The 26,995-nt window shown below is 36.8% G+C and overlaps 1 protein-coding gene across 9 annotated transcripts in view; it reads left to right on the top strand.

The window, feature by feature from the left end:
* TXNRD1 (thioredoxin reductase 1) overlaps window positions 1-26,995 on the top strand; it is a 103,129-nt gene that overhangs the window by 7,118 nt on the left and 69,016 nt on the right. For 3 of the 9 annotated variants that reach the window (XM_072973088.1, XM_072973091.1, XM_072973085.1), the window contains exons 1-3: window positions 14,958-15,095; window positions 16,762-16,845; window positions 19,864-19,924. In XM_072973088.1, coding sequence (XP_072829189.1) covers window positions 19,885-19,924 — 40 coding nt within the window. In that variant the 5' untranslated portion in view covers window positions 14,958-15,095; window positions 16,762-16,845; window positions 19,864-19,884. Of the gene's footprint in view, window positions 1-14,954; window positions 15,096-16,761; window positions 16,846-17,323; window positions 17,379-19,863; window positions 19,925-26,995 lie in introns of those variants that run through there. The other 6 variants (XM_072973086.1, XM_031683177.2, XM_072973093.1 and 3 more) reach the window with 6 other exon arrangements.

Here is a 26,995-nt window from a genome sequence, read left to right as displayed (position 1 = left end):
TGCATCCGCTTATAAGACTTGATCGTAAAACATTGTGTTCCCATGAAGACAAGCAGTTGAATTAAAGTGAAGCTTTCTGGAGGATTACCATTACCTGGAGATGAAGGTGAGAAGGAGTATATTAAGGACAGTTTAACCTTATATTTAGGGACAAGTAGACTAAAAACGAGCCATAGAAATCGTGAATACAGCTAAAACTGTCCCGCTGAGGTGGTGAATGCTGAATGCTCGGGGCCTCACTGGCCCTGCCTACAAAGCAGAGTAGAGTCCCTTCATCACTTGTGTCCACAAGATCAGTTGTGCCCCTGGAACTTCACCTTGAATCAGAAAAGCCTGATATGAAACAACTTAGCTTCTAAGTTGTCTGATCCCCAATACAGGGGCATCATAACCGAGAACCCCTGTTACATTTGAGGGTTAGTGACTTGGACTATGGCTCCACACGTCACTTGAGGGGGAGTGGAAAGAGAATGAGTCAGTGGGGAGGATATAGCTCAGTGTAGAGCACATGACTAGCATGCATGAGGTCCTGGGTTCAATCCCTGGTACTTCCACTAAAAAAGTAAATAAATAAACCTAATTACCTCCCCCACCAAGAAAAAAAAAATCAGAGTCAAGAAAACAAGTTCTAGCTCCTGTTTTACCATCAACTAGCTGTGTGATTTTGAAGCAAGTTCCATAGCATTTTTGGGCCTTGGTTTCCTCATTTGCAAAATAAGGTGAATGGATAAACATTAAATCCTTTCCAGCTCTAAAATGTGGATCTGTCTCCCAGAAAAATTTAACACCAAGCCCCTAAATGCTCAGAACATGTAATAACTCCAGATAAGAATACCTAGCATTTTATAGGATTCCACAATATACGAATAATTTCACATATGTTATCTAAAATGTGTCTGTTTTCCTGTCTTGGCCCCTGGAACACATGCCTGAGTAACTACTATGATTTTAATTCATTCACTTCATTGTATGTGGGCAAGTTAGCAACTCCTGAGATAGCAGGACAGAACTTGCTTTAAAGTAATAAATACATTAAGATCCAAAATACTGTCTTAATTGCATGTGAAAAATATTCGAGTAGAGGAATTTGCATAACTTCAGGTACACTTCTGGAACCAATTCTCTGAAAGGAATGATCCTTAAATTCATGTTCCTCTTCTATGTGTAAGTTCTCCATTGCAGTTTTTTATTTTATAACAACTGCTCAGTAAATGAGTATATCTTTTGGGATATCTTTTAAATTTTTATTTAAAAAATTAATTGAGTAAAATTGACATTGTGGTTGTCAATTTTATAAGTTTTAACACACGTGTACCACAGGATATATTACAGTTCCATCACTCCCCAAAAAACTCTCTCTTGCTATCCCTTTGTTGTCACAACCTGCCCCCACTCCTAACTTCTGGCAACCACAGATCTGTTCTCCATCAGTATAGTTTTGTCTTTTCAGGAATGTCATATACATGGAATCACATAATATGAACCCTTGAGATTGCTTTCTTTCACAGAGCATAACACCTTTGAGAGTCATCCAATTTGTTGTACCTGTAGTTTATACCAATTCATTGCGTGTATTACATTGTAGAATGTACCATAAGTTAAGCTTTCATTTATTGAAAGATATTTGGATTGTTTCTGTTTTTTTGGTGATTATAGAGCTGCTATAAACATTTGTGTAAGGTTTTTTAAAAATTGAGATACAATACGCATACCATAAAATTGTCCCATTTAAAAGTGTACAGGTAAGTGTGCAACCAACATTGCTATGCCATTTTAGAATCTTCTCACTACCCCAAATAAAACCCCTATTCCCATTCCCATTAAATACTCACTGCACTCCCTCTTCTCCTGAGACCCTGGCAACCACTAATCAGTTTTCTGTTTCTATAGATTTGCCTATTCTGGGCATTTCATAGAAATGAAATCATACAATATGTGGTCTTTTGTGACTAATTTCTTTCACTAAGCATGTTTTCAAGGTTTATCTATGCTGTGGTACGTACCAATACTTTATTTCTTTTTATTGCTAAATAATATTCCATTGTATGGATATATTGCATTTTATTCATCAGTTGATGGACATTTGGGTTGTTTCAACTTTTTGGCTGTTATGTATAGTACTGCCATGAACATAAGTATATGCATTTATGTGGGCACACTTTCTTTTCTCTTGCTGTGTACTTAGAATTAGAACCACTGGATCATATAATTATGTTTAACTTTTTGAGGAACTTCCAAACTGTTTTCTGAAGGTCCACACCATTTTACATTCCCACCAGCAATTGTTACTATCTGTCTTTTTTATTTTAGCCAACCTAGTGGGTGTGAAGTGGTGTCTCATTGTGGTTTTGATTTGCATTTCCTTAATGACTAATGACTTTTTTGTGTGATTATTGACTATTTGTACATCTTCTTTGGAAAAATATCTGTTCAAACACTTTCCCCATTTAATAATTGGGTTATTTGTCTTTATATTGTTGAATTGTAAAAGATTTTTAAAAATTATTACGCATACAAGTCTCATAAATGATTTGCAAATATTTTCTCCCATTTTGTAAGTTATTGTTTTAACTTTACTTGATGGTATTCTTTGAAGTACAAAGCTTTTAAATATTGATGAAGTCTAATTAATCTATTGTATTCTTTTGTTGCTTGTGCTTTTGGTGTCATATCCAAGAAACCATCCAAGGTTACAAAGATTTACTCCTGTTTTTTTCCTAAAAGTTTTATAGTTTTAGTTCTTCCATTTAGTTCTATGATCTATTTTGAGTTAATCTTTGTATATGGTGTGAGGAAAGAGGTCCAACTTCATTCTTTTGCATGTGGATATCTCAGTACCATTTGTTGAAAAGATTATTCTTTCCCCATTGAATTGCCTTGACACCCTTGTCAAAAATCAAATGATTTTCTTTCCATGTGGTGTCCTTGTCTGGTTTTGGTATATTGTGAATTCATAAAATGAATTGGGAACTGTTTCCTCCTCTTCTATTTTTTGAAGAGTTTGTGAAGAATTGGTGTTAATTTTGCTGTAGATGTTTGGTAGAATTCTAGTGAAGGCATCTGAGCCTGGACTTTTCTTTGTAGGAAGGTTTTGATTACTATTTCAATCTCTTTACTTGATATGGGTCTATTGAGATTTTAATTTCTTCAAGAGTCAGTTTGGATAGTCATGTCTTTCTAGGAGTTTATCCATTTTGTGTAGGGTATTGAATTTGTTGGCACACAATTGATCATGTAGTTTTTCTTTTGAGACTGGAAGATTACATTGATTTTTGAATGTTGAACCAGCCTTGAAGTCCCAGGATAAGCCTCATTTAGTATTCTTTTTTTTTTTTAACATTTTTTATTGATTTATAATCATTTTACAATGTTGTGTCAAATTCCAGTGTTCAGCACAATTTTTCAGTCATTCATGGACATATACACACTCATTGTCACATTTTTTTCTCTGTGAGTTATCATAACATTTTGTGTATATTTCCCTGTGCTATACAGTGTAATCTTGTTTATCTATTCTACAATTTTGAAATCCCAGTCTATCCCTTCCCACCCTCCACCCCCCGGCAACCACAAGTCTGTATTCTCTGTCTGTGAGTCTATTTCTGTCCTGTATTTATGCTTTGTTTTTGTTTGTTTGTTTGTTTTTGTTTTTGTTTTTTAGATTCCACATATGAGCGATCTCATATGGTATTTTTCTTTCTCTTTCTGGCTTACTTCACTTAGAATGACATTCTCCAGGAGCATCCATGTTGCTGCAAATGGTGTTATGTTGTCAGTTTTTATGGCTGAGTAGTATTCCATTGTATAAATATACCACTTCTTCTTTATCCAGTCACCTGTTGATGGACATTTAGGCTGTTTCCATGTTTTGGCTATTGTAAATAGTGCTGCTATGAACATTGGGGTGCAGGTGTCATCCTGAAGTAGATTTCCTTCTGGATACAAGCCCAGGAGTGGGATTCCTGGGTCATATGGTAAGTCTATTCCTAGTCTTTTGAGGAATCTCCACAGTGTTTTCCATAGTGGCTGCACCAAACTGCATTCCCACCAGCAGTGTAGGAGGGTTCCCCTTTCTCCACAGCCTCTCCAGCATTTGTCATTTGTGGATTTTTGAATGACGGCCATTCTGACTGGTGTGAGGTGATACCTCATTGTAGTTTTGATTTGCATTTCTCTGATAATTAGTGATGTTGAACATTTTTTCATGTGCTTTTTGATCATTTGTATGTCTTCCTTGGAGAATTGCTTGTTTAGGACTTCTGCCCATTTTTGGATTGGGTTGTTTATTTTTTTCTTATTGTGTCGTATGAGCTGCTTATATATTCTGGAGATCAAGCCTTTGTCGGTTTCACTTGCAAAAATTTTCTCCCATTCCGTAGGTTTTCTTCTTGTTTTATTTCTGGTTTCCTTTGCTCTGCAGAAGCTTGTAAGTTTCATTAGGTCCCATTTGTTTATTCTTGCTTTTATTTCTTCTAGGAGAAAATTTTTGAAATGTATGTCAGATAATGTTTTGCCTATGTTTTCCTCTAGGAGGTTTATTGTATCTTGTCTTATGTTTAAGTCTTTAATCCATTTTGAGTTGATTTTTGTATATGGTGTAAGAGTGTGTTCTAGCTTCATTGTTTTACATGCTGCTGTCCAGTTTTCCCAACACCATTTGCTGAAGAGACTGTTTTTATTCCATTGTATATTCTTGCCTCCTTTGTTGAAGATGAGTTGACCAAAAGTTTGTGGGTTCATTTCTGGGCTCTCTATTCTGTTCCATTGGTCCACATGTCTGTTTTGGTACCAATACCATGCTGTCTTGATGACTGTAGCTCTATAGTATTGTCTGAAGTCTGGGAGAGTTATTCCTCCAGCCTCTTTCTTTCTCTTCAGTAATGCTTTGGCAATTCTAGGTCTTTGATGGTTCCATATAAATTTTATTATGATTTGTTCTAGTTCTGTGAAATATGTCCTGGGTAATTTGATAGGGATGGCATTAAATCTGTAGATTGCCTTGGGCAGTGTGACCATTTTAACAATATTGATTCTTCCAATCCAGGAGCATGGAATATCTTTCCATTTTTTAAAGTCTTCTTTAATTTCCTTCATCAATGGTTTATAGTTTTCTGTGTATAATTCTTTCACCTCCTTGGTTAGATTTATTCCCAGATATTTTATTACTTTGGGTGCTATTTTAAAGGGGATTGTTTCTTTACTTTCTTTTTCTGTTGATTTATCGTCAGTGTAAAGAAATGCAACTGATTTTTGAATGTTAATTTTGTAACCTGCTACCTTGCTGAATTCTTCAATCAGCTCTAGTAGCTTTTGTGTGGACCTTTTAGGGTTTTCTATATATAGTAACATGTCATCAGCATATAATGACACTTTTACCTCTTCTTTTCCAATTCGGATCCCTTTTATTTCTTTCTCTTGCCTGACTGCTGTGGCTAGGACTTCCAGGACTATGTTGAATAGGAGTGGTGATAGTGGGCATCCTTGTCTTGTCCCAGATTTTAGTGGGAAGCTTTTGAGTTTTTCACCGTTGAGTACTATGCTGGCTGTAGGTTTGTCTCATTTAGTATTCTTTTTATATATTGTTGGATTCAGTTTGCCCTTATTTTGTTGAAGAATTTTACATATTTGTTTATGAGGAATATCAGTCTATAGTTTTGTTTTCTTGTACTGTGTTTGTCTAGTTTGGGTATCAGGGTAATCCTGATCTCATATGAGTTGGAAAATGGTCCCTCCTGTTGTATTTTCTGGACAAGACTGTGTAGATTGTTAATGTATCTTTTATTAATTATTTTTCTCCTGGTGTTCTTGTGTGTATGTGTGTGTGTGTACGTGTGAAAATGTTTCTGAATCAGCGGGATTTTTAAGTACCCCTGCTTTCTATAGTTTTCTCTTAAGCCCTGGGATTAAAAGAAATCTGTTCAAATGCAGTGCAATCTTATCTCTTATTTCTAAATCTTTTATGAGAGAACTGGAAAGGTTGAGATAGTTTCTTTAAAAGTCTAATGTTGTCATATTGGCTGAACATTTTAGTGTACTATGATTATTCCATTTATCGGCTATTCTTAACACTCAGATAACATAAAGAGTAAGAGAAATGTAAAATATTTTCTGTATAGATATTTGAAACGTTTAGTGAAATCATGAGAATTAATGGGCTGGTGTAGGTGAGAGAACTTTCAGTTTGCTTTTAAGTGGTGTTTAGGTTTGTGTGGGGGTGGGGATCGGTTTAGTTATTTCCTTAGATTCCTTTTATGTTTTAATGACTGTAATTCAGGTTTTATAGTGGGTATGTTATACAGTCAAAGGTAGCAGCTACACTTTCTTCCATGAATATGCTTTATGTCCAGAAAAGACATATTTCCAGAAACTTTGCATGAATCTAGACCAGCTCTTATATTATAGATACAGAAATTGAAGTCCAGAGGGCATTATTAAGCCAAGGAAACAATCCATCATAGATGAGAAAAACCTGATTTCTCAAGTCATTTTTAAAAGATAACATACTAAGGGAAACTTTTAAATTTTATTCTTTCATGTAATGTCTTTTGTGTTTATATTTCTGATTTTTTAAAAGTTCTATAATATTATCTTTAAAATGATTTTCTTTTCTTAAAATGTCAATATGAAATTCAACAGCTAGGAGAAAGAAAGCTGGATTTTCTTTCTTCTACCATTTACTCCTTAAGTAACCCTTCCAAGTTCCCAGTGGTAAATCCTAACCCTGACAGGATAATCTTTGGGCTGAGTGAGCCAGTGAACCAAGACTAACCTACTCCCACCCCCACACAAAGAGAGTTTCCCATAACAACACACTTGAATTTCTGGAGTTTCCCCATCATAAACCAGTCCTTTGGGGAAGAGATATTTCCTTTCAAAATGTGTATTCTCAGGCTCATATAGCCACTGAACTCTGGACCTGGCATATAATCATATTAGAACACAATTGGGAGTGAGGCAAATGAGAAATTCCTTGTAGGCTAGGACTCCCACCACAACCCAGGTTTAATTTTAACCTTCCAATAAAACTCTTTTGAAGGAGACACAAGAAAAGCTAAAACCAGGATGCTGGAAGCCTTTTTATAGCAGCTTGCTTCTACCCTAATTAGTCCTTCATGTGGGAAGTTCTTTGTGAGACCTAAAAACCTCTTTTAAAGCTAAAAAACCATCCCAGAGTTTATTCTGATTTGGAAAATGAATAGTACTAAAAACAACTAAGATGTATTTGTTATGTTCAGCATCAGAGATTCATCAGCACGTCCCATTGAGGAGTCTCTAGTCTTCATGGGTTTCCACAAACACTTGTGTTGTATTTTTCTAGCATGTCTCACATCCTGCAGACTTTAGAAAACATATATAATTATCTTGTCTTCTTCACCTTATAGATCATATATGCTTCCCCATTTAAGCTTCCCCACTCTTAGGTTTTTTTTTTTTTATGAAATAACATTATTTGATGGAGTCTTTTTTACACCCGAGTGTAACAATATTCCATGTTTCTTGTGGTTTGAATAAAACACTATTTTAAATTATTAATTTATTTTTAAAAAATCTGAGAGTGGTGGTGTGTCTGCAAGACTCTTTGTACTTGAACTGAATAAAAAATTTTGTTAAGAACTGTGGGATCTGCTGAAATCCTGATTCCTTCAGTCCTCTTGCTGTCCAGATGCTTTTAACCACAGGCGACAGAATAAAAACATGCACGTGACAAACCTACAAACCAGAAAGTGATGACAGCAGGCAGAGTGGAGTGCTATAAAATTTTTACCATCACATTTGAAGTGATCATGCTGCTAATTAATGGGAAGAATTCAAGTTGTAACAAGTGACAGCTCCAGTCTGTTTAACCTTGGCCATTTTGCTTTCTTCTGCTGAGCTTCTCTTTGCCTTCCCCCTTGTTCCCCTGCTTTGGAGTCCGTAGGTGACTTCTCTCATCCTTTGAGTGGTGTAAACCTCTTGACCTTGATCTCGTCTTCTCAAAAGTCTAATCAGTCACTTCTCATGATGATCTGCTGGGTTTTTGTTAGCTGCCATGACCACAAATAGAAACACAGGCCTTTGCCACTTCAATACAACGTGCTGGAATTAGAACTCACAACAAAACAAGAATTTCTTAAAAAGAGGCCTAGACTAAAGGACTTCCCTGTTCCAATAAGTTTTGGGAGCTTTGAAAGAGAAGCCAACTTGTGTTCATTTCACTTAGATTTAAGAGAAGAGCTTACTGTTTTTTGCAATCCTAGATAAAAATTTTAGGGCCTTGTGAAATCCCACTTTTCACATATTCTTTCTTTCAAACTTTTTAAAATGTCAAGGTTGGTAGTTTTCAGTAATTTGGTTTCAGAACCTCTTTACTCTTAAACATTATTAAGGACCCCAACAATGAAAAAGGCATTGTATCTTATTATTATGAAAATTATTTTGACCTTAGGGACCTCCAAAAATGTGTTTACCACTTTTTGAGGGCCACTGGTCTGGGAAACTATTTTTAGAGATGTTTATGTCGCATCAGAGAAGTTGTAGGAGTTCTGCCTGAACAAAAGAAATCAAGAAATTAGTCCCCGGAATTCTTCTTAGCCACAGATTGATGTTCCCAGGGTTGGCTGACTTACAACTGCCTTAGTTTTTCAAATGCAAGCCAGCCTCATGGCAGGGACTTGATTGAAGGTGATGGGACTAATGAGCCAGACTTCCCCCACAAATCTGAGCAGGAATATACTATTATGGGTTCTATAGAAAAGTTGGGTTTTTTGTCTTTAAAAAAATTTTTTTTATTAAAGTGTAGTTGATTTGCAATGTTAGTTTCAGTTGTACAGCAAATTATTCATTTATATATACATGTATATATATATTTTTTTCTCTATATAGTTTTTTTAATTTGTCTTTTTCCTTTTCCATTTCTTTTTTTGGGGGAGGGGAAGTAATTAGGTTTATTTATTTTTTATTGGAGGTACTGGGGATTGAACCCAGGACCTCATGCATGCTAAGTAGTGCACTCTACCACTGAGCTATACACTCCCTTCTTCTATAGATAAGTTTTAAAAGGTACTAACCCAGCAATTCCAGTCAACAGAAATGTTGAAAGAGTAATATAATGAATACCCATATTCCCTTTATAAGATTCACATTTTACTTAAGTTGTTTTATTTTCCTTCCTTCCTTCCTTCCTCTTTTCTCTGTCTCTCATTCCCTCCCAATCTCTCTCCCCCTACACGCACACACACTCTCTCTTTTTCCTGAACCATATGGAATAAGTTGCAGAGATCATGACTTTTATACTAAGTATTTCAGGATGAGCCTCCTAAGAACAAGTGCTTTTCTACATGAAACCAATGGACTTAATGGTGATACAATAATATCATCCAATACAAGTGCATATTAAAGTATACTCAGTTGTCTCCTAAGACTTTTTGGCTCCCAGATCCATTTGAGGATTATATGTAGCAATTTGTGACCAGTTATTATGTTTTGCCAAAAAAAAAAGTTTTTAAGTTTGAGAAATAGAACAAAGGAAAAGCCATGCATAATGCTGTTATGCCAGTGCAACACATATGACCTCTTTGCAGACTCCTTTTCAGGATCCCTAGATGCAGAGTTTCATATAATTGTAAAACTATAGTACATAGGATTTGGTATTCTGTTGCTTTTCAATTATCCTTATGTCAAACTATTTTCATATTGTTTTGAATCTTGAATAGTATGTAGCCATTAGAATCATTGAAGAACAAAAGAGCTGCTATAATTTAGCCATTCTCCTAACATGGGACATCTGTTATTTCTAATTTTTTACTATAACTAATGATGTTGTAATTAAACTGTAGAGAATAATTAGGTGAAAATAGAGGATTGAGGACTGGGGATAGAAAAGCGGTAGACTGGCTAGAGAGAAGGATAAATCTGTTTGTAATACAACCTTTGGAGGGAGAAAGGCAGCTGGGAAAAGATAGGACTTTTCTCCATCTCTAGAAAGGTGATACATATGTTCAGGAGGCAGGGCGTGGAGAGTGTTAGTTAGATCATGGCCTAGATTGTTCCATTGGATTTTACAGGAAGTTAACACAATTATTCCTAAAGTTATAGAACTTGTAAAGAAAAGGGATTTGGAAGTTTTCTGTTAACCAAGAGATGCTAGTTATATTAATAAAAACTACTGAAAATTTCTTTTGTAAAAAGACTAGGAGGTGGGGGTCATTTTTGTGAATATAATGTTTTCATTATTTTAGATTTTCTTAAAGGTAAATTCCCACACATTAGAATGCTGGGTTAAAAGGTATGGCCACTTCAGTGGCTTTTGATCCACACTGTCAAATTATTTTCCAAAAGAATAGTAATAGCTTATTTATATACCTCTTACTCCATGGACTCTCCTCAATGTCCATTTATTTATCAGCAATGGGAATTTATATTTTTAATATGTAAGAAATGACACTTCATTGCTTTAATCTGCATTTCTGATTAAGAAATAAAGTAAAATGGATAGACCTTTCTGTTCTAGGTTTACTCTTTTCTTTCTAATGAATTAAAAAATTCCTATTTTTATTCATTTTATCATTTGTGGTCTTTCTGTTTTTCTCACCAATTTGCTTGAGTTCTTTTTGTTATTTTATTCCTTTGCTTAATGTAAATATTTTAAAGGCTGCTCTCTTGCCTTTAAAAACATTATTATTATTATTATTATTATTATTATTATTATTATTTTGCAGTATAATCTGTCGCTCTTTTCCTTTGCATTTACTTCTAAGCTTAGGAAATTATTGCCTCAGAGATCTGGTAAAAGTTCCATTTAACATGCTTTGTTATATAGTAAGAGATAAGTAAAAAAACCTTTTTCAAATTATCAAGCCATCATTATTGTACTATTTAAAAAAACTGCATTCTCTCTTTATTGCTTTGTGATCTTTTATCATAAATTATTCTATATTTGTTTATTTCTGGGCTATCCAATCTCTTTTATTGATGAATATAATTCTTGTAAATGTTTAAGTATGGAATATATTTTATTTTGCCCTTTAGTCTGAGTTTTTACAAGTGGATAGTAGGTACTTCATGGATCCAAATACTAGGAATTGATCTTACACAGAAGAATTGGGGCAAAATAGAAGGAACTTATAATTACAGTTTTACCTGGGTTTTTCTGGCTACTTGATCTTGTTCAGTTCTTGCAACATTTGCTTAATATATTTCTTTGAATGCTGCTTCAAATTTTGTTTCAAAATTGAGGGAGGAAATTTGAAAATAAATGATACAATTATTAACTAAATTTTATCTGCCTTTTTTTGTTAGAGGCAGAATTTAAGGAAAAAGTCTGATGATTTTGACTAGTTAGGCTATCTTTTATTATTTATTTATTTATCTATCCATCTATTTGGTTATTTTATTTTTATTTTTGGTGACTAGTCTCTCCCCAGTAAAATTGCAGCTCTTTTTGATTACGGAAGATGATCTTTTCCTTGTGATGGCCCTGAGTAATGTGTTCTGTATACTGGCAAATATCTGCGCTTAATAGGAGGGTGGTGCCCTTAGCATAGATGTTATGTAAAGAATTGCCACCTTCTTTTAGAGTCAGTCATCCTGTGAAGTCAAAGGAGTCAGTAAGGCATAATGGAATCAGGAGGCTTATGGAATCAGGTGGCCCTGACTCCAGCCCTTATTAATTACTTGTCTGGACCTCAATTTCCTAATCAGTAGAATGAGTAGGTGGGCCTCGTGACCCTAAATGTCTTTCCCCTGCTGACATTCTGTGATTCTCTTTCTATGAGATGTTACTAGTAAGAATCCTTATTTCCATGTTGCCTTCTAAAATAAGCAAAAGAGAAAATGAAAACCAGAGTTTAATTAAAAGTTTTTGAAGTGTAATTTGTTGGGTTGTAGTCGTGTCATGTTGTCTTAGTCCCATAGTTCTTAATTAGGAGTGTACATTAGAATTACCAGTGAAGATTTAAAATATATGCATATATATGTGTGTTTCCACATGCATAGATACATACACATACATAATTTACAAGCTTGGTCCCATGCCTTGTGATTCTGATTCACTGGGTCAAGAATGAAACCTAGGGAACCTGGGTGATTCTGATGCAAATAAATGTTGAGAAGCCTACAAGCTTATGGAGGGCAGATACTACATAGTCTGGCCTGGAATAATTTGCAATAAGTACAAAGCCCAGTCGCTCTTTTTATTGGCTGGATTTTAATTTTTATTTAAGAAGTACTCATTCTTCATATTTCAGAGATAAGGGGATTTCTATATCCCTTTTCAGCTATCTATCTATATATCAGATATTAGTAATATTTGAATGTCTGGTATATTAAAAAACAGCCTCTTAGTTGTTGACCCTGTCTTAACAGTATATAATAGGGAGTATTTTTAAAAATTTATGATAAACTAGCTTTTAAAAACCTTTTTATAAGAATAGTACATATTCATGGTTTAAAACACATAGTGCAAATGAGTATATGATGAAAACTGAAAATCCAGCTTAGTAGAGATAATCATTGTTAACTTTTCTTGGGATTAGCTGATTTTGTTAGCACTTTGTTTAAATATCATTCTGGGTGCAGTGACAGTATAGCATACTGGTTAAAAGCATAGGCTCTACCCTTGCATTTATGATCAATTGATTTTTGACAGAGGTGCGAAAATATTTCAATAAGGAAAGAATAATCTTTTCAACAGATGGTGCTGGGAAACTATCTACATGCAAAAGAATGAAGCTGGAAGTGTTCCTCACACCATACACAAAGATGAACTCAAAATGGATCATAGAACTAAATGTAAAAGTGAAAACTATAAAACTCTTAAGGGAAAATTATAGGAGTAAAACCTTTGTGACTTTGGCTTAGACAATGGTTTTTTAAGTATTACATCAAAAGTACAAGAAAAAATTAATAAATTGGACTTTATCAAAATTTAAAACTTCTATGCTTCAGAGGACACTATGAAATAAAGTACAAAAAAACCCTACAGAATGGGAGAAAATATTCACAAATCATATGTCTAATCAGATATCAGATATGTGAATGTTTTACAAACTTAACAATAAAAAGACAAGTAGCCCAATTATAAAGTGGAAATATAATTTGAACAGACATTTCTCCAAAGAAGATATATATACAAATAGTCAGTAAGCACATGAAAATCTGCTCAAGTTTATCAGCCACCAGAGAAATGCAGTCAAAACTACAGTGAGACACAACTTCACACCCACTAGGATGGCTGGAATCAAAAAGACAGATAGTAAGTATTGGTGTGGATGTAGAGAAATGGGGGCCCTCATACATTGCTGTTGGGAATGCAAAATGGTCTTGCTGCTTTGGAAAACAGTTTGGTGATTCCTCAAAAGATTTGACATTACCCAACAATTCTACTCCCAGATATTTACTCAGAAGAATTGAAAACAGGAGTTCAAACAAAAACCTGTACACAAATGTTCACACCAGATCTATTCACTATGGCCAAAATGTGGAAACAGCCCAAATGTCCATTAACTCATGGATAAATAAAATTTTGTATATGTCCATGCAATGGAATACTACTTGGCAATAAAAAGAAACAAAACACTGACACAAGCTACAGCATAGATGAACCCTGAAAACATTATGCTAAGTGAAAGAAGCCAGTCACAAAGACCATATTGTTTAACTCCGTAAAGTAGATTAGTGGTTGCCTAAAGGTGGTGAAGAGGGTTTCTTGGGGGAGTGACATCTAATGGGTATAGGGTTTCTTTTTGGAGTGATGAAAATGTTCTAAAATTGATAGTGATGGTGGCTGCACAACTCTGAATATACTAAAAACCATTGAATTGTACACTTTGAATTGGTGCATTCTATGGTATACATCAATAAAGCTGTTTTTTTTTAAGTATGGGTTCTAGAGAATTATAACCTAGATTTGAATTCTAGCTCCATGACTTACTGTAAGCTGCACAACCTTGGGGATGTGCTTAACCTCTCTGAGTCTGTTTCCTTATTTGCAAAATTGGAATGATGGTGCAGTATCTACCTAATGGTATCCTTGTAAGGATTAAATGAGATGATACACATAGGTCTTCACTCCCTTTCTAGTCCTGAGTAAACATGAATATGAACTATGAAGATGATAAAGCAATTGGAGAAGATTAGATAAATCTCAGACAAGCAGAAATGAAAAGAAGTAACTTGTGGAGCAAGTAATAAGGGTAGTCTTGAGCTTGGTTTGTTTGTGGGCCCTGAAGAAGGTAGCTAGTTCAAAATATTTACAAGCCGGAGGTAGCAATCTCTGAGAGGTTTTGGCTGTCAATGATGCCCAGGATGATGGTGCTGTCATGTGGGGATAACATACCATTCAGCTGGATCATGTTTTGTTATGGTGCCATATTGGGCCACAGCAAAATCATGGGGAAGAAACAGAGATTCTGAAGAAAGTATTCTTTTGAAAATTTGCTGCATCTGTGGCCTGAAGTTCCCGTGTCTACTCATCCAGGAATTAGCTGGAGAGAAAAGAGTAGGCCTTGGTTTGAGTGGTCTACCCCTGTGTCTCCGAGCAGGGTTATGTGAAAAGGGGGCATAACGCCTGATTTGGGCCTCCCCTGCATGTCAACCACGGCTAGGAGTGGGGGTGAGGTAAAATGTGGCTCTTAGAGTCCAGAGCCTGTGTCTCATTCTCCTCCTTGCGGGGATGGTTCAGACTCTTGCTGTCATTTGTCAGGATCCCCTGAGAACTCATTTTGAGTGTGGCAAAATGAGTTGGGAATACTGAATGAGTTGCCAGAAGTCTCTAGTCAGATGACAGAACTAAACGTATAATCTGTGTTAGAGCCCTTCCTCAGATTCCTTATTTTGGCTGTGGAGGCTAAAATTATAAGGCCTTTAGAGTGAACCTAATCTTAGAAAATGCATCATCATGTTTTCCTTTCTGATAATTACCATCTTTGCTTCTGTTACTTGTAGCTAAGGATAATCTCTCTAGTCAAACTTTGCCAAAAACCTCAGCCACTGGTGTGAGTGGCCCCTCAGGGTCCACCAGCAGGGCCACTGCAGACCCCAGAGCCCGGCTACGGGCCTATGTTGACAGCCACCCTGTGGTCGTCTTCAGTAAGTCCTCGTGCAAATGCTGTACTGAGGTAAGGCTTTAACCCTAAGGGGTGGTGATAAATTGTTAACTGATAGAAATTTGACAGACTTTTGAGCTGAGGTGGAAACAATTGGATTTCACCGTAGGACGGGGTGTGTGTAGGTTTAACTTGCTTCAAAGTACCTGGGAACTGTTGATTTGAAAACAAAATATTGCTCGAGTAGTCTTTTTTTGAGCTTTTGCAAAATGCTAGATGTGTTTAGGTGTACAAAACCAGGGAAGATTAGGGTGGGAGAGTTACCAAACAGGTGATTTGCTGCTTTTTTAGGCATGTCTGGGGGAACATTTCCTAAGGGACTGTTTTTAAGGTACTCCTATCTCTTTATGTTCTGGTTTATTGTGGGCCAAGAATAAACTGTGCTTCCTACTCGGTTCATAATATTAGATTATTAGAAAAAGGTCAGTAATCACAGCCATAGGAGAGGCGGATTGGTTTAATCCACTTAGATTTAACCACAGAATAAAGTTGAGAGTTGAAGGACAAACCTGATCAGGTGCTTTACAGGAAGGTTGAGGGCATTTAAATGTCACCGAAGTTTAGCTTTGAATTACACTCAGGGTAGTTCTAGGTCTAGACACACTGGACTTAAGTAAACGTAGCTGGCCATCTGTCCAGGTAATTTATTAAGTTTAGTTTTCCCTCAGCTTGTCTATCTCTTGACTTATTTTCCAGCTCTCAGAGAGGTTGAATTCAGAAGTTATTTGTTTTAAGTTCTGGAAGCATTATACAGAGACAGGCTTTTTTGACTCTGCGCGTGTGTGTGTGTGCTTTTTTTCCAAACACTTAAGTTAGGCTGAACCTTTCATCTTTGTTTCTTACCTGAACATCATCTGCCTCATTGTCCCCTGAGGCTTCATCCCTATTAATGCTTTCCTGATGCCTTTTGTGTGGGACATCATATTAGGAGCAGGGCTGCAAAGATGTAGGAGGCACAAGTTAGTCTCATTCCTAGGGAGTTTATTCCAATTGAGAAGGCAGAACGTAGGTCTAAAAAGAAAAATGATCTAAGATAACCCTTGCTAAATTCTAAATGATTAGTATGGGCAGTAAGTGGTAGAAAATTTAAAAGGGGGCTGAGCATTAGAAATCTGTTGTATGATTCTTGCCCTCTGGGGGCTTAATTATCTAGATCTGGTTGTCTTTTGGGGTTCCTCTCCTTTGTTAATTGAATCTTTAAAATGAAGGGCTCAGACTAACTGATGATTGAGATCCTTTTAGTTCTGAAATTACATGGTTGCCTAATCTTTTCTGTTACCAAACAATGGTTAAGATCCTGAACTCTGAAGTCAGAGTTTGGATCCTGGTTCTGTGATTTATTAGACATACGACCTTGGTTAAGTTATTTACCTGTTATGCCTCAGTTTCCTCATTTGTAAAATGTGGATAAAAATAGTACCTGTCTCGTAAATTCATTGTGAGTATTAAACTAGTTAATATTTATAAAAGCCATAGAACATTCCTGGCATGTAGTAAATGCTATTTAAGTATTGGTAAAATAAAAGATTTACTGTTTCTATTTTCCTATCGGGACTTAAAACCTGGGATGGTGATCTTCCTTCCATCAATTCTGAGGCTCAGCTAAATGGCCATCAACGAATATCTGTCTTTATTCCAAGCATAGTTAATCCTATTAACAAGTGGTTACTTTTTCTAGTCCAACCTCTCCCTTCAGAGCTCCATGCTCACGGTGGTCCAGCAGAAGGAACTCCTAGACTGAAAAGACCTCAGTTCTCATCCTGTAAGTCTCAGTTTCCTCAACAACACAATAAGGATGGCAATGCCTTCTTACCTACTATACTTGTTAAATACACAGCTATTTCATGAGGCCCAAATAATTTCAAGTCTATATGAAAGCACTTGGGAGCCTACAGTGTATGCTTGTATTAATAATAGCCACCATTGAGTGCTTGCTTTGTGCCGGGCACTGTTTGGTCACTCAATTTATGTTTTAAAACACTAGTAAAGAACTGGAAAATTCCGATCTTGACTCTGCTCTAGTTCTGCAGTGATGGGCTGGGCTATTGTGGGCAGGATTGCTGCTAGCGACAGGAAGTCAGATTGTGTGTTCCCTGCAACTGCAGATCTCTTTGACCTGTCAGTTACTTTCATTCCTATCTTATTCCTGAATGCCCTTAACTTCCTCATTTCTCAGCTCTCCTCTGTGTCTGAAAAGGCAAAGCCTTGTCATTTATTTATATATGTATTTATTTTGGCAGTTTTACTTAATTAACTGTACTCTGGGAATGATGGAGTTTTCCTATCCAGTTTGTGGTAGGTATTTGCATACTTAATATTTAAGTATTCTGGCAACTTTCTTTAATGTCATTATCTGAATAATTTCTGGGTATGCCAAGTCATCTGCACAAATGTCCCCTGATTTTACCTTGACAAATACCAGTTCCTTAGCTTTTCAGAATATATAATATATAAACTGTTTTCAGATTTGTGCCAATTAATATGGAAATTGATTTTCAATGTCTTTGGCCATGAAGGATGGTTAGGTGCCTCTCCTGGTAAAAACAGTGATTTTCTTCTGTGCAGGTACAACTTAAAGACTTGGCTGTTTACATTCATCTTTTAAAAAAATTACCTTGAAGTAGAATTTCCTCAGGTTATTTCCTTCAGTTTTGATAGTGGTTGTAATGTGAGTAAATCAGAGTGGAGAAACTTTGTCTTTATATTTGTACTTGGTCATATTTCTCTCTGGGTTGAGTAATGTAATTTGCATTATTTCAAGTTGGGAAATGCCCACAAGGAAATTAACTTCTACATAAAGTTGGTTTTCTGCTTGTTGTATAACGTATTACCGTTTGTGCTTCAAGTGGGTTTTAAAGAGCAAAGATACCCACCCTACCTTTTCAGAAAGTGTGATTTTTGTTTCAGTGGGAAGTCAGAAGTACACAGTTAGCAAATGATGTCTCATTACAGCTTATCCATTGCTCAATATCCAGATCCACCACCATTTCTCCATAGCATGTCTATTTTACAGACAAAGTTTACCATTCTCTGCTTTTATCAATAAGAATATGGTAGAAATTGGCGATATTCAGTACATGAGTGGTTTTTTGTTTGTTTTGTTTTGTTTTGTGTTTTTGCTTTTCTTTTTGTGGCGGGGAGGGAGGCAATTAGGTTTATTTTTATTTATTTATTTTTAAATTGAGGTACTGGGGATCAAACCCAGGACCTTGTGCACACTAAGTATGTGCTCTACCCTTGAGCTATACCCCTCTCCCCTGATATTCAGTACAGATCTTTAATTTCAAACTGTGGAGAAATGTTTTGGTTTAATCAGAGTTAAAATAACCCACAAAATAGTTTCTTGAGGTGGGGGTCATGCATCCTCTATAATTTAGAGAGTATATTTTCTATAATTTCACATATTATCATATTTTGATAATTTTGAAATTTTTATAATTTACGTTTAGGAGCAACTTTTAGGATTTACTCCCTGAATCTAGAAAACTTATTTTTTAAGTAACAAACTGCAAGTGATTTATTTCTAAAACTTAGCAGATAAGGAAGTCTTAAGAGTCCATGCTTTTGTATTATGAAATTTTAATTTTTAGTCTTAGAAAAAGAGCATTGGAATGTGAATTGACTTTTGTCCATGCAGTCACCAACTATAGATTTCCTTGCCTTTTCTTTAAAGTCCCTCTTTACACACCCATCATTCTTCAAAAGGATTCTTATCTTTCTAAATGTATGTTCCTAGGGGGAGCTGAATTTGGACTGGGGCATAGGTGCTGTCCACAGGAGTATGAGAGGAAGGCCACTGGGGTTGTGTGAATGAACTCGTTCTCTCCTTTTTATCAGAATGTTACATTTGGTCCTATAGAAATGACAGACATCTCTCAGTGTACTTCTGTATAATGGGAAGCTACAGTTTTAGTAGTTAAATTAGACTGGGACAAGAATACATCCTCTTGATTGATGATGTCTGTGAACGCCAGGCCAGAGTACTGGCCTTTTTCATTTTTTTGTAAAAGTTGGAGGAATGTGGTTCTATACTTGCCTAAAGTGTTAATGACAGGCTGTTAGTATCTAGTATGTAAGTGTCATTTTAAACGCTCTTTTACTAGTAGTTTAAAAGTTATTTAGTGGTATAAATTTGGCAAATATAACTCTTATCTTTCAAAGAAAATTTTGGGGTTTTTGCCATTAGAATTTATATAATCTAGGGAAGAATATAGCTTGAGTGGTAGAGTGCTAAGCATGCACAAGGTCCTGGATTCAATCCTCAGTACCCCCTCTAAAAACAAACAAACAAACAAACCTAATTACTCCCCCCCAACCACACACAAGCAAATAAAAATTAGAATTTATATAGTCTTGCTCATATGACTTTTGTAACTGATTTGTTGGTTAAAAGTTACTTGGCCAAAAAAAAATAATACTTTATTATGGGATGTGTTTTTTTCCTCAGGGTTGCCACATAATGTTTTGGAAATATTAAGTATTCCAATACCTTTTTAAACATGGTTAATATTAAACCCATTTTATAGTAGGGTAGACTGAGTCACTAAACATGTAAAATATATTTTTTGAAGCCATACAGGTGAATCACTGAAAACAGAATAGAATCAACAGACCTCAAATACCCTTTTAAATATCCTATCAACAGGGAAAATCTTGTGGGTTACATAAAGATGAACTAGAAAATATTTAAGGAAGGCTGATTGAGGAGGAAAGTAACAAAGGTGGGTAAGAGACTGCTGTTATAATTTTTTTCTCCTTTCTGTCTTTTAATATCTTCCAGGTAAAGAAGTTATTTAAGTCCATGTGTGTTCCTTATTTTTTACTCAAACTTGATCAAGCAGGTAAGAGTCTGTTTAATATGTAAATTATATTTGCTGACTATATATTTTATTTAATCTGTTCTGCCAGGCTTTTATTTTTATTTCTTGAGATTTTTATTGCTTATTAAGCTCTTACCAGTTGATTCCTCTTCTTGATCATTTAGACAGTGCACTCCCCTAAGACTAATCATATTTACCTTTAGTCTTTACCTAGTTTGTAGCCTTGGTATTACTCTGAGTTTCCTATTGTTAAAATCTTTATTTCTATTAACCTTGAGTCAAGTTACAGGTACAGTATTTGCTGGTTTTATGGTAACTATTATTTTTGTAAACTTGTCTCCTTTCTGGCAAGTCGTATCAAGTAATATTTTAATTAAATATAAATTGAGATATATTTAGAAACTGTGGCAAGGACATATAAAGAGCAGGAATGACAAAGATCCATAAAAGGAGCCATTGGGAAATAGTTGTGTATGGCTGGAAATCCTAGGGAAGGAAAGGCTGGCAGAGTAAAGTGGATAGCCTCATCCTAGGACCATGAAAGATTTATCAGTCAAACATTATTAAGCATCTGATCAAGTGCCAAGCGTCATCATTTCTATTGCAAAAAATGGGTCCCTCCAGGTCAGGAAACATAGAGAACTTTCATGTCTAGTAGCTTGGGGAAGCAGAGTCCTAAGCATTTATAGTCTCAGCCCAGTCTCCAAAGGAATAAAACAAAAAAGCTGGAGAGCGACATGGGAATTGGGGTAGAAAGCTCATTTCTAGGATCAGGAGGAAGGAGGTAGTTGTGGGGCAGGAAACTATTATTTGATGCTTCTAAAGAGAGATTCCTTAACACAGAACTGGGTAATACCTGCCACTTTATTGAGTGCCTGCTGTTTCATAGGGACTCTGCTGGGTTTGTATACCAAGTCACTAATCCTCACAAGAACTCTGCAAACAAGATATTATCTGTGTTATAGATGAGAAAATGGAGTCCCAGAGAGGTGAAATAGCTTCCCTGAAGTCATACAAGTAGATCTATAATTTGGACACAGGCCTGTCTAGTTACAAAGTCTATAGTCCTTACATAATACCATGTTGTCTGTCTCTCCTAGTACGACCTTTCTGTTCCTCTGTCAAGGAAGACTCTTGCTGCTAAACAACCAATAGTATGGGGAAGGAAATCCCAATAATTAAAATTTCATTTGGGCCAAAAAATGGCCTTTTAAAAATAAAAGTTTTCCTGGGAAAGTTAAGTCACTTCCAACTTGGTGTGAATTAGGGGGAGGAAAAAGTAATTGAACTAATAAGATAAAGCAAAAGAACACATCCATCAAGGATGGGAAAAGTAAGGGAAGTAACATTGGAAGAGGATGGTCAGGATGAATATACTGTATTTGGGAGGCATAAGTCGGAAGGCAAGGAGGTTGGGAAAGGTGCCAAAAGGTGGATGTGAGGTCAGTAAAGGCAAGCGTCAGTACTCTAAAGTTTTAATTCTGGCAACAACGATCAGGTGGGACGCTCCTTCCCTTTGCTATCAAAGTGGCCATAGATTTGTAGATCACTGCTGGGAGCTCCCACTCACCTCTTGATAGAGTCCAGCCTAAGAAAACATGAAGTATATGAGTTGGGATAGGTTGAAACTGTCTGTAGTTGAAGGATGGGAGCCTCTTACTAGATGAGAGAGCAGATGGTATTCTGTGTCCTCCCTTTTTGCTTCAGCACACATGAGAAACTGTCTTCTCATATCCATAGTCTGGGCAGCTTGTAGGGACAGATCAGGATTTAGAAAGTAAATCAGCAGTTCTCAAAATGTGGTCGGCAGACCCCTGGGGGTACCTGTGACCTTTGGGGGTCCTCAAGGTCAAAACTTTTTCATCATAATGTTGAGATGTTATTTATCATTTCACTGTTTTGACATTTTCATTGATGGTGCAAAGCAATGGTGGGTAAAACTGCTGGTGGCTTAGCCTGAATCAAACCAGGGCAACCAAACTGTGCTAGTTTATATTATAGTCTTCACCATCACACACACAGTAAAAGAAAATGTCAGTTTTGCTTAAGACTATTTTTGATGAAGTCATAAAAATTATTAACTTTATTAAATCTCAACCCTTTGAGTACACATCTTTCTAATATTCTGCGTGATGAGGAAAGTATGTATAAAGTGTTTTGCTGCTTGAAGTACGATGGTTGTCTCAAGGAAAAGCACTTGTGCAGTTAATAGTTTGAGTTATAAACTGAACTAAGTGCTTTTTTCATGAAACACCATATTTACTTGAAAGTATGACTGACAGTCAAATTATGGTTATTCAGGCTTGGGTACTTGGTAGACATTTCCCCCAAAATGAACACTTTCCTGCCACTTCAAGGAAAACAACTGACAGTGTTTTGTTGCCAATGAGCTTTCACGTGAAAATTAGAATTTGGAAGCTGTTATCTGCCATGTGAGCTCAATAGCTCTTCAGTAAAGGCTTGTCTGATGAGGTTGGTGGTACTATTTATGAATGTAATTATAAAAACTGTTCTGAGTTGAAATATGTCAATATTTGGAAGATCTGCATAACTTAGTGTATGAATATTTTCTTAATGATCAGTGTCTGATCTTACAAAGTCATTCATGGGCGAAAGAGCCATTCAAAGTATAGGACAGACCAATGGGTTTTAATGTGATAGAGTATAAAAATTTCATCCACATGGTTTCAGATTCCACGTTGCACCTAACCTTTAATCAACTACCACTTGTTGAGTTTTGATATAGCATCAAAAAAGAATGTCCCCAATTATCCGAAAAATCTATTAAATATTTCCCCTTTTTTCAACTGCTTGTCTTTGTGAGACTGGGTTTTCTTCATATGCTTCTAAGAAAACAACATATATCACAGTAATATTGAATGCAGAAGCAGATATTAGAATCATCTTCTTTAAACCAGACACTTAAAAAAATAGCAAAAATGTGAAATAATGCCAGCCTTTTCATTTTATTTTTTTGTTTAGGAAAATACAGTTATTTTAAAGTAGGTTATGTTAACATGTAATGGGTCAGTTATTGTTAATTTTGGGAGAATTAACAAATATTTTTAAATGCCTGTTTTAATTTCTAATATAGTAAATATTGATAGCACTAACCCATATAAACAAAAGTTCTTTGGTGTCCTCAGTAATTATTTAAGAGTGTAAAGGGGTCTTGACACTAAAAGTTTGATGCCATTTGTTCTGAGGCTAGTAGGAAGTGTGAGTGTTCATGCAAGCATTTTGGATTCTGTGAGCCTTGCTTGTCCCCAGCTTAGGAGCAACACGGTCCAACACATGTTGGGCCTCAGGACCAGCCGCATAGAAGAGATACATGATCTCGTCCCTGTCTGCAGGAAGCTTGTAGTTATGGAGCTGGAATTGCTGGTGTGAGCTCTAAGTGCTGGTTTCACGAACAGTCCTTATCTGTTTCTGCTTGGCTCCACAAAGAACCCTCCATAGGCATGCTTTTCATACCAGCCTTGGCTCCCTAACCTTTCCAGTGCCTAGATCAGCATAGATTCTCAAAGAGCCAGAGGGCCAACTGGTAGTCAGGGGCATTTGGTATAGAATCAGGTGGGTGCATTTATCCTATGACCATGAAGCATGATTAGTGAGTGCTTGCCATGCTAGGCTTGGTGCTAGGCACTGGAAATACAGCAGAGAGCTAGACAGGTGTGCTACCTGGTCTTACGGAGTTAACGTTTGTCTTTTCCCCAGAAAACCCCCTTTATCTTCCTTTGAAGTTGAGAGCCTGTGGCAGCCAGTGCAGTGTACCACCTAACTGGATTGGTAGTGGAGTGAGTGCCTGTCTTTGCAGTAGTATCCTCTCTCACAGAAAATCAGGAAAGGGAGGCTATGCTGCCGGGAACCTCCCCTGCCACTCTGACATTTTCTTCTTCCTTCGTTTTGGGCTGTATTTGGAGCCTGTCTATATGAATAAAGGTTATTATTTGAGAACAACTGTCAAGATGATCTGAGGTCTATTGAGATTGGTATTGGAGAGAGGCAGGTGCTCAGGGCGTGAAGGCATGACATTAGTATCTATGTGTGGGCCGTGGTGATGGTCAGAAATACTATCCTCCCTGTGCCAGAGGCTTATGCATGCTCTCCTATTTAATCTTCAGAATACCATCAGTGAGGAAGGTGGTGATATCATCTTTGTTTAATGAGGAAACAAGCACAGAAAAGTACTACTATAGAAGATAGGTGGCTTCTAATGAACCCATTGGTAATTCCTGGTCCCTCCCCTCTGCTTCCTCTGATTCCCTCCTCAGAACCTTTCCTGACTCACTGAACCTGCCTTATGTCTTATCTTAATGGTACTGATACCATGATAGGTGTTCCTGGAAGTGACCTGTGGCTATTGTAATTGGAGGTTGTGCAACCTGCCACCATGACAGCTGCATCTTAGCTCTTCCTGTGGAAGAGCTGCACTCACAGGGCTGGTTGGTACATGAAGTCTCCTGTCTAGGCCTCAGTTGTCTGCCCAGGGGCTTTGATCTGAGCAGCAGACAACATCAAGTTAATCATCTTAATCTGATCTGGTGGCTGCTGCCATTCTTCGACTGTCAATGTGGAAAGCAGATATAAGATCTGAGAGGACTTGTGTGACAGTTTACCAGAAGTGTGTATCTGGATGTCATGTGTTGTTACTAGCTCAGGGGTTCTGGGGTGTATCATCCTTGTCCCCTGGCTGCTTACAGAGAGCAGGCTTTAATGCCTTCAGCAGGAGGGAGAGAAACTAACATTTGAGTTATATTGGTGAACTAACATTCCCTTTTTAAAATTTTTTATTTTTTATTGAAGTGTAGTTGATTTACAATGTTCGTTTCAGGTGTATAGCAAGGTGATTCAGTTATACATATACATATATACATATACTTTCAGATTCTTTTCCATTAAATTACTATATAGAAAATAAACAACAAAGACCTACTGTATAGCACAGGGAACTAAAGTCAATTTCTAACATTCCTTTCTTATGCCAGGGTTTCACATCTCTCTCAGTTAGTCCTCACAATGACCTTGTGAAGTTGCTGGATTTGATTCTGTTTTGCAGGTGAGGAAGCAGGTGCTCAGCATTTTCGTAGCTTGCTCGGGGTTGCTGTGTCAAGCCCAGGTCTATCTTGGCCCCAGTTGCCTCTTCAGGGGTTGCTTTCCTTAAGAAAATAAAAGCCCCTGACAGGGAGAGGTACCCAGGCTAGCTCAGATCTCACCACTTTGGTACTGATGCTTATTCATTTAACAGATGTATTTGGGGCACCTATTTATGTGCCAAGCACTGGTAGGAGAAAAAAAGATGAAAAAGGCAGACTCTTGTTCTTTAAGTTCATTCTACTCATTTGAATCTGTCTCCCTGCTAAAGGCTGTGGGATCACAGAGTAGCCATGATAGGATGTTGGACAGGTGTTTTCCTGGCAGAAAAAGGTGGTAGGGAATTCATCATGGCTTGTTCATTGAGAGTGAATGTAGTATGCAGGGCCTGGCAGAGAGAATGATGACAGATAAAAGTGGAAATGTAAAGAGACTTTAATCCTGTAGGAAATGGGGATCCATGGGAGGTTGTTCTGTTTATTTTCTGAATGAGGCTTTTTAATTGCCATATATACATTCTAGTAAATTATTCATTCTTTTCATTCTTTTAACAAATATTGGAGGGTCTGCTCTTATACATAAAGGATATGAGTTCTGCCTTTCATGGGGTTAAATTTTGAACAGTGTCTAATGTAACATATTGTTGATGGTTACTGTGAATAACTAACGTGTCAAAGGGGAAAATCCAAAGTCTTAACCATACTGAGGTCTTCCTAGATTTATAATATGCCTCAGGATGTAATGGTGATAAATAGTGAATATCTACCACGTTCTGAGCCCATTACATCTACTTACTCATTTAATTTCCACTGCCACATAAAGTGCAGGTAAACTGAGGCACAGAAAGGTAGCAGAACTTGCCTAAGGGCATGCCGCTTGTCAGCAGAAATGCCAGGTTAGGTGGCTTCCGTAACTATTGGGCCATACTGCTTGTCAGGAGAAAGCTAGATGAGGCTGTGGGATCAGCTCAAATATCCACAAAAGAGGAGACCTGGCCACATTTGGAGGCAGGAGGACTTAAATATTAAATTGTCCTGGATACAAGTAAGGAGAGGATATTTAAGGGATGTGGAATCCCGAAGACTGCTTGGAATTGGAATAGGTTGTGGGGCTCTAGTAAAAGTGATCTTTAGCAGAGGTAGAACCATCCTCATCCTTCTGAGGTTGCAATGAAGTCTAAGTGTAGAGAGCAGCTATGAAGAGGAGATGCAGGAGGGAAAGTAGGAGGTACCTGATGACCTTAAGCTTTAGGTGGTATGCTGGAGCTGGTCCTTACAACTTCAAGAGAGCCCTGGTTAAATGGTCAGGAATTTTGCAAGCAAGTTGGTAGCTTGAAATCAGTCAAAGTGAGAGTATTTATACCACAGAAATTGGTAAATGCTGTAAATTAGGACTCCCCCCACCACTGCCACCTAAAGCTGGTTTACCAGGACACCTTAGACTCTCTTCTCATCTCCACTTCACTAACATTTGAAAGCATGCTGTAGTGCTAGTTGAATTCAAACCTCAAGTGAGTGCCTGCCTGCTATGGGAAAGGCTCTGTGCCAGGTACTAAGGATACAAATGAGTTTACTCATCTGCAGATGGAGGTAATAATACATATTCCAAAGGGTTATTAAGATGATTAATGAGAACATGTAAAGCTCCTGGCACAGAAGTGCTCAATAAGGGACAGACAGTTCTAAGGGTGACAGACAGTTCTAAGGGTGGCAGACATGTAAACAGACAGCTTTAATGTAGCTTGATGTAAGAAATAAAGGAGTGACTAATTCTGTGTTTGATCAGAGAAGGCTTTACAGAGATCATGGTCTCCCAAGCAGATTTCAGAGTTTTCAAGGTGGATGGTTCATGGATGAACTCTGACTTGGTTCTTGTCAGAAAATTAATGCTTTTTTTGTTTTTTTGTCCTTACAGCATGTTGCTTTTGCTTTATTTTAGCCCACACCTCACTATACATTATTGAATCATAAGACAAACAGTGGATTTGGAGATAGGCAC

The sequence above is a fragment of the Vicugna pacos genome, chromosome 12 (genome assembly GCF_048564905.1).
Source record: "Vicugna pacos chromosome 12, VicPac4, whole genome shotgun sequence".
NCBI lineage: Eukaryota > Metazoa > Chordata > Mammalia > Artiodactyla > Camelidae > Vicugna > Vicugna pacos.
Note: the sequence above shows the minus strand (reverse complement) of the source record. Positions and strands in the feature narration are given on the sequence as shown.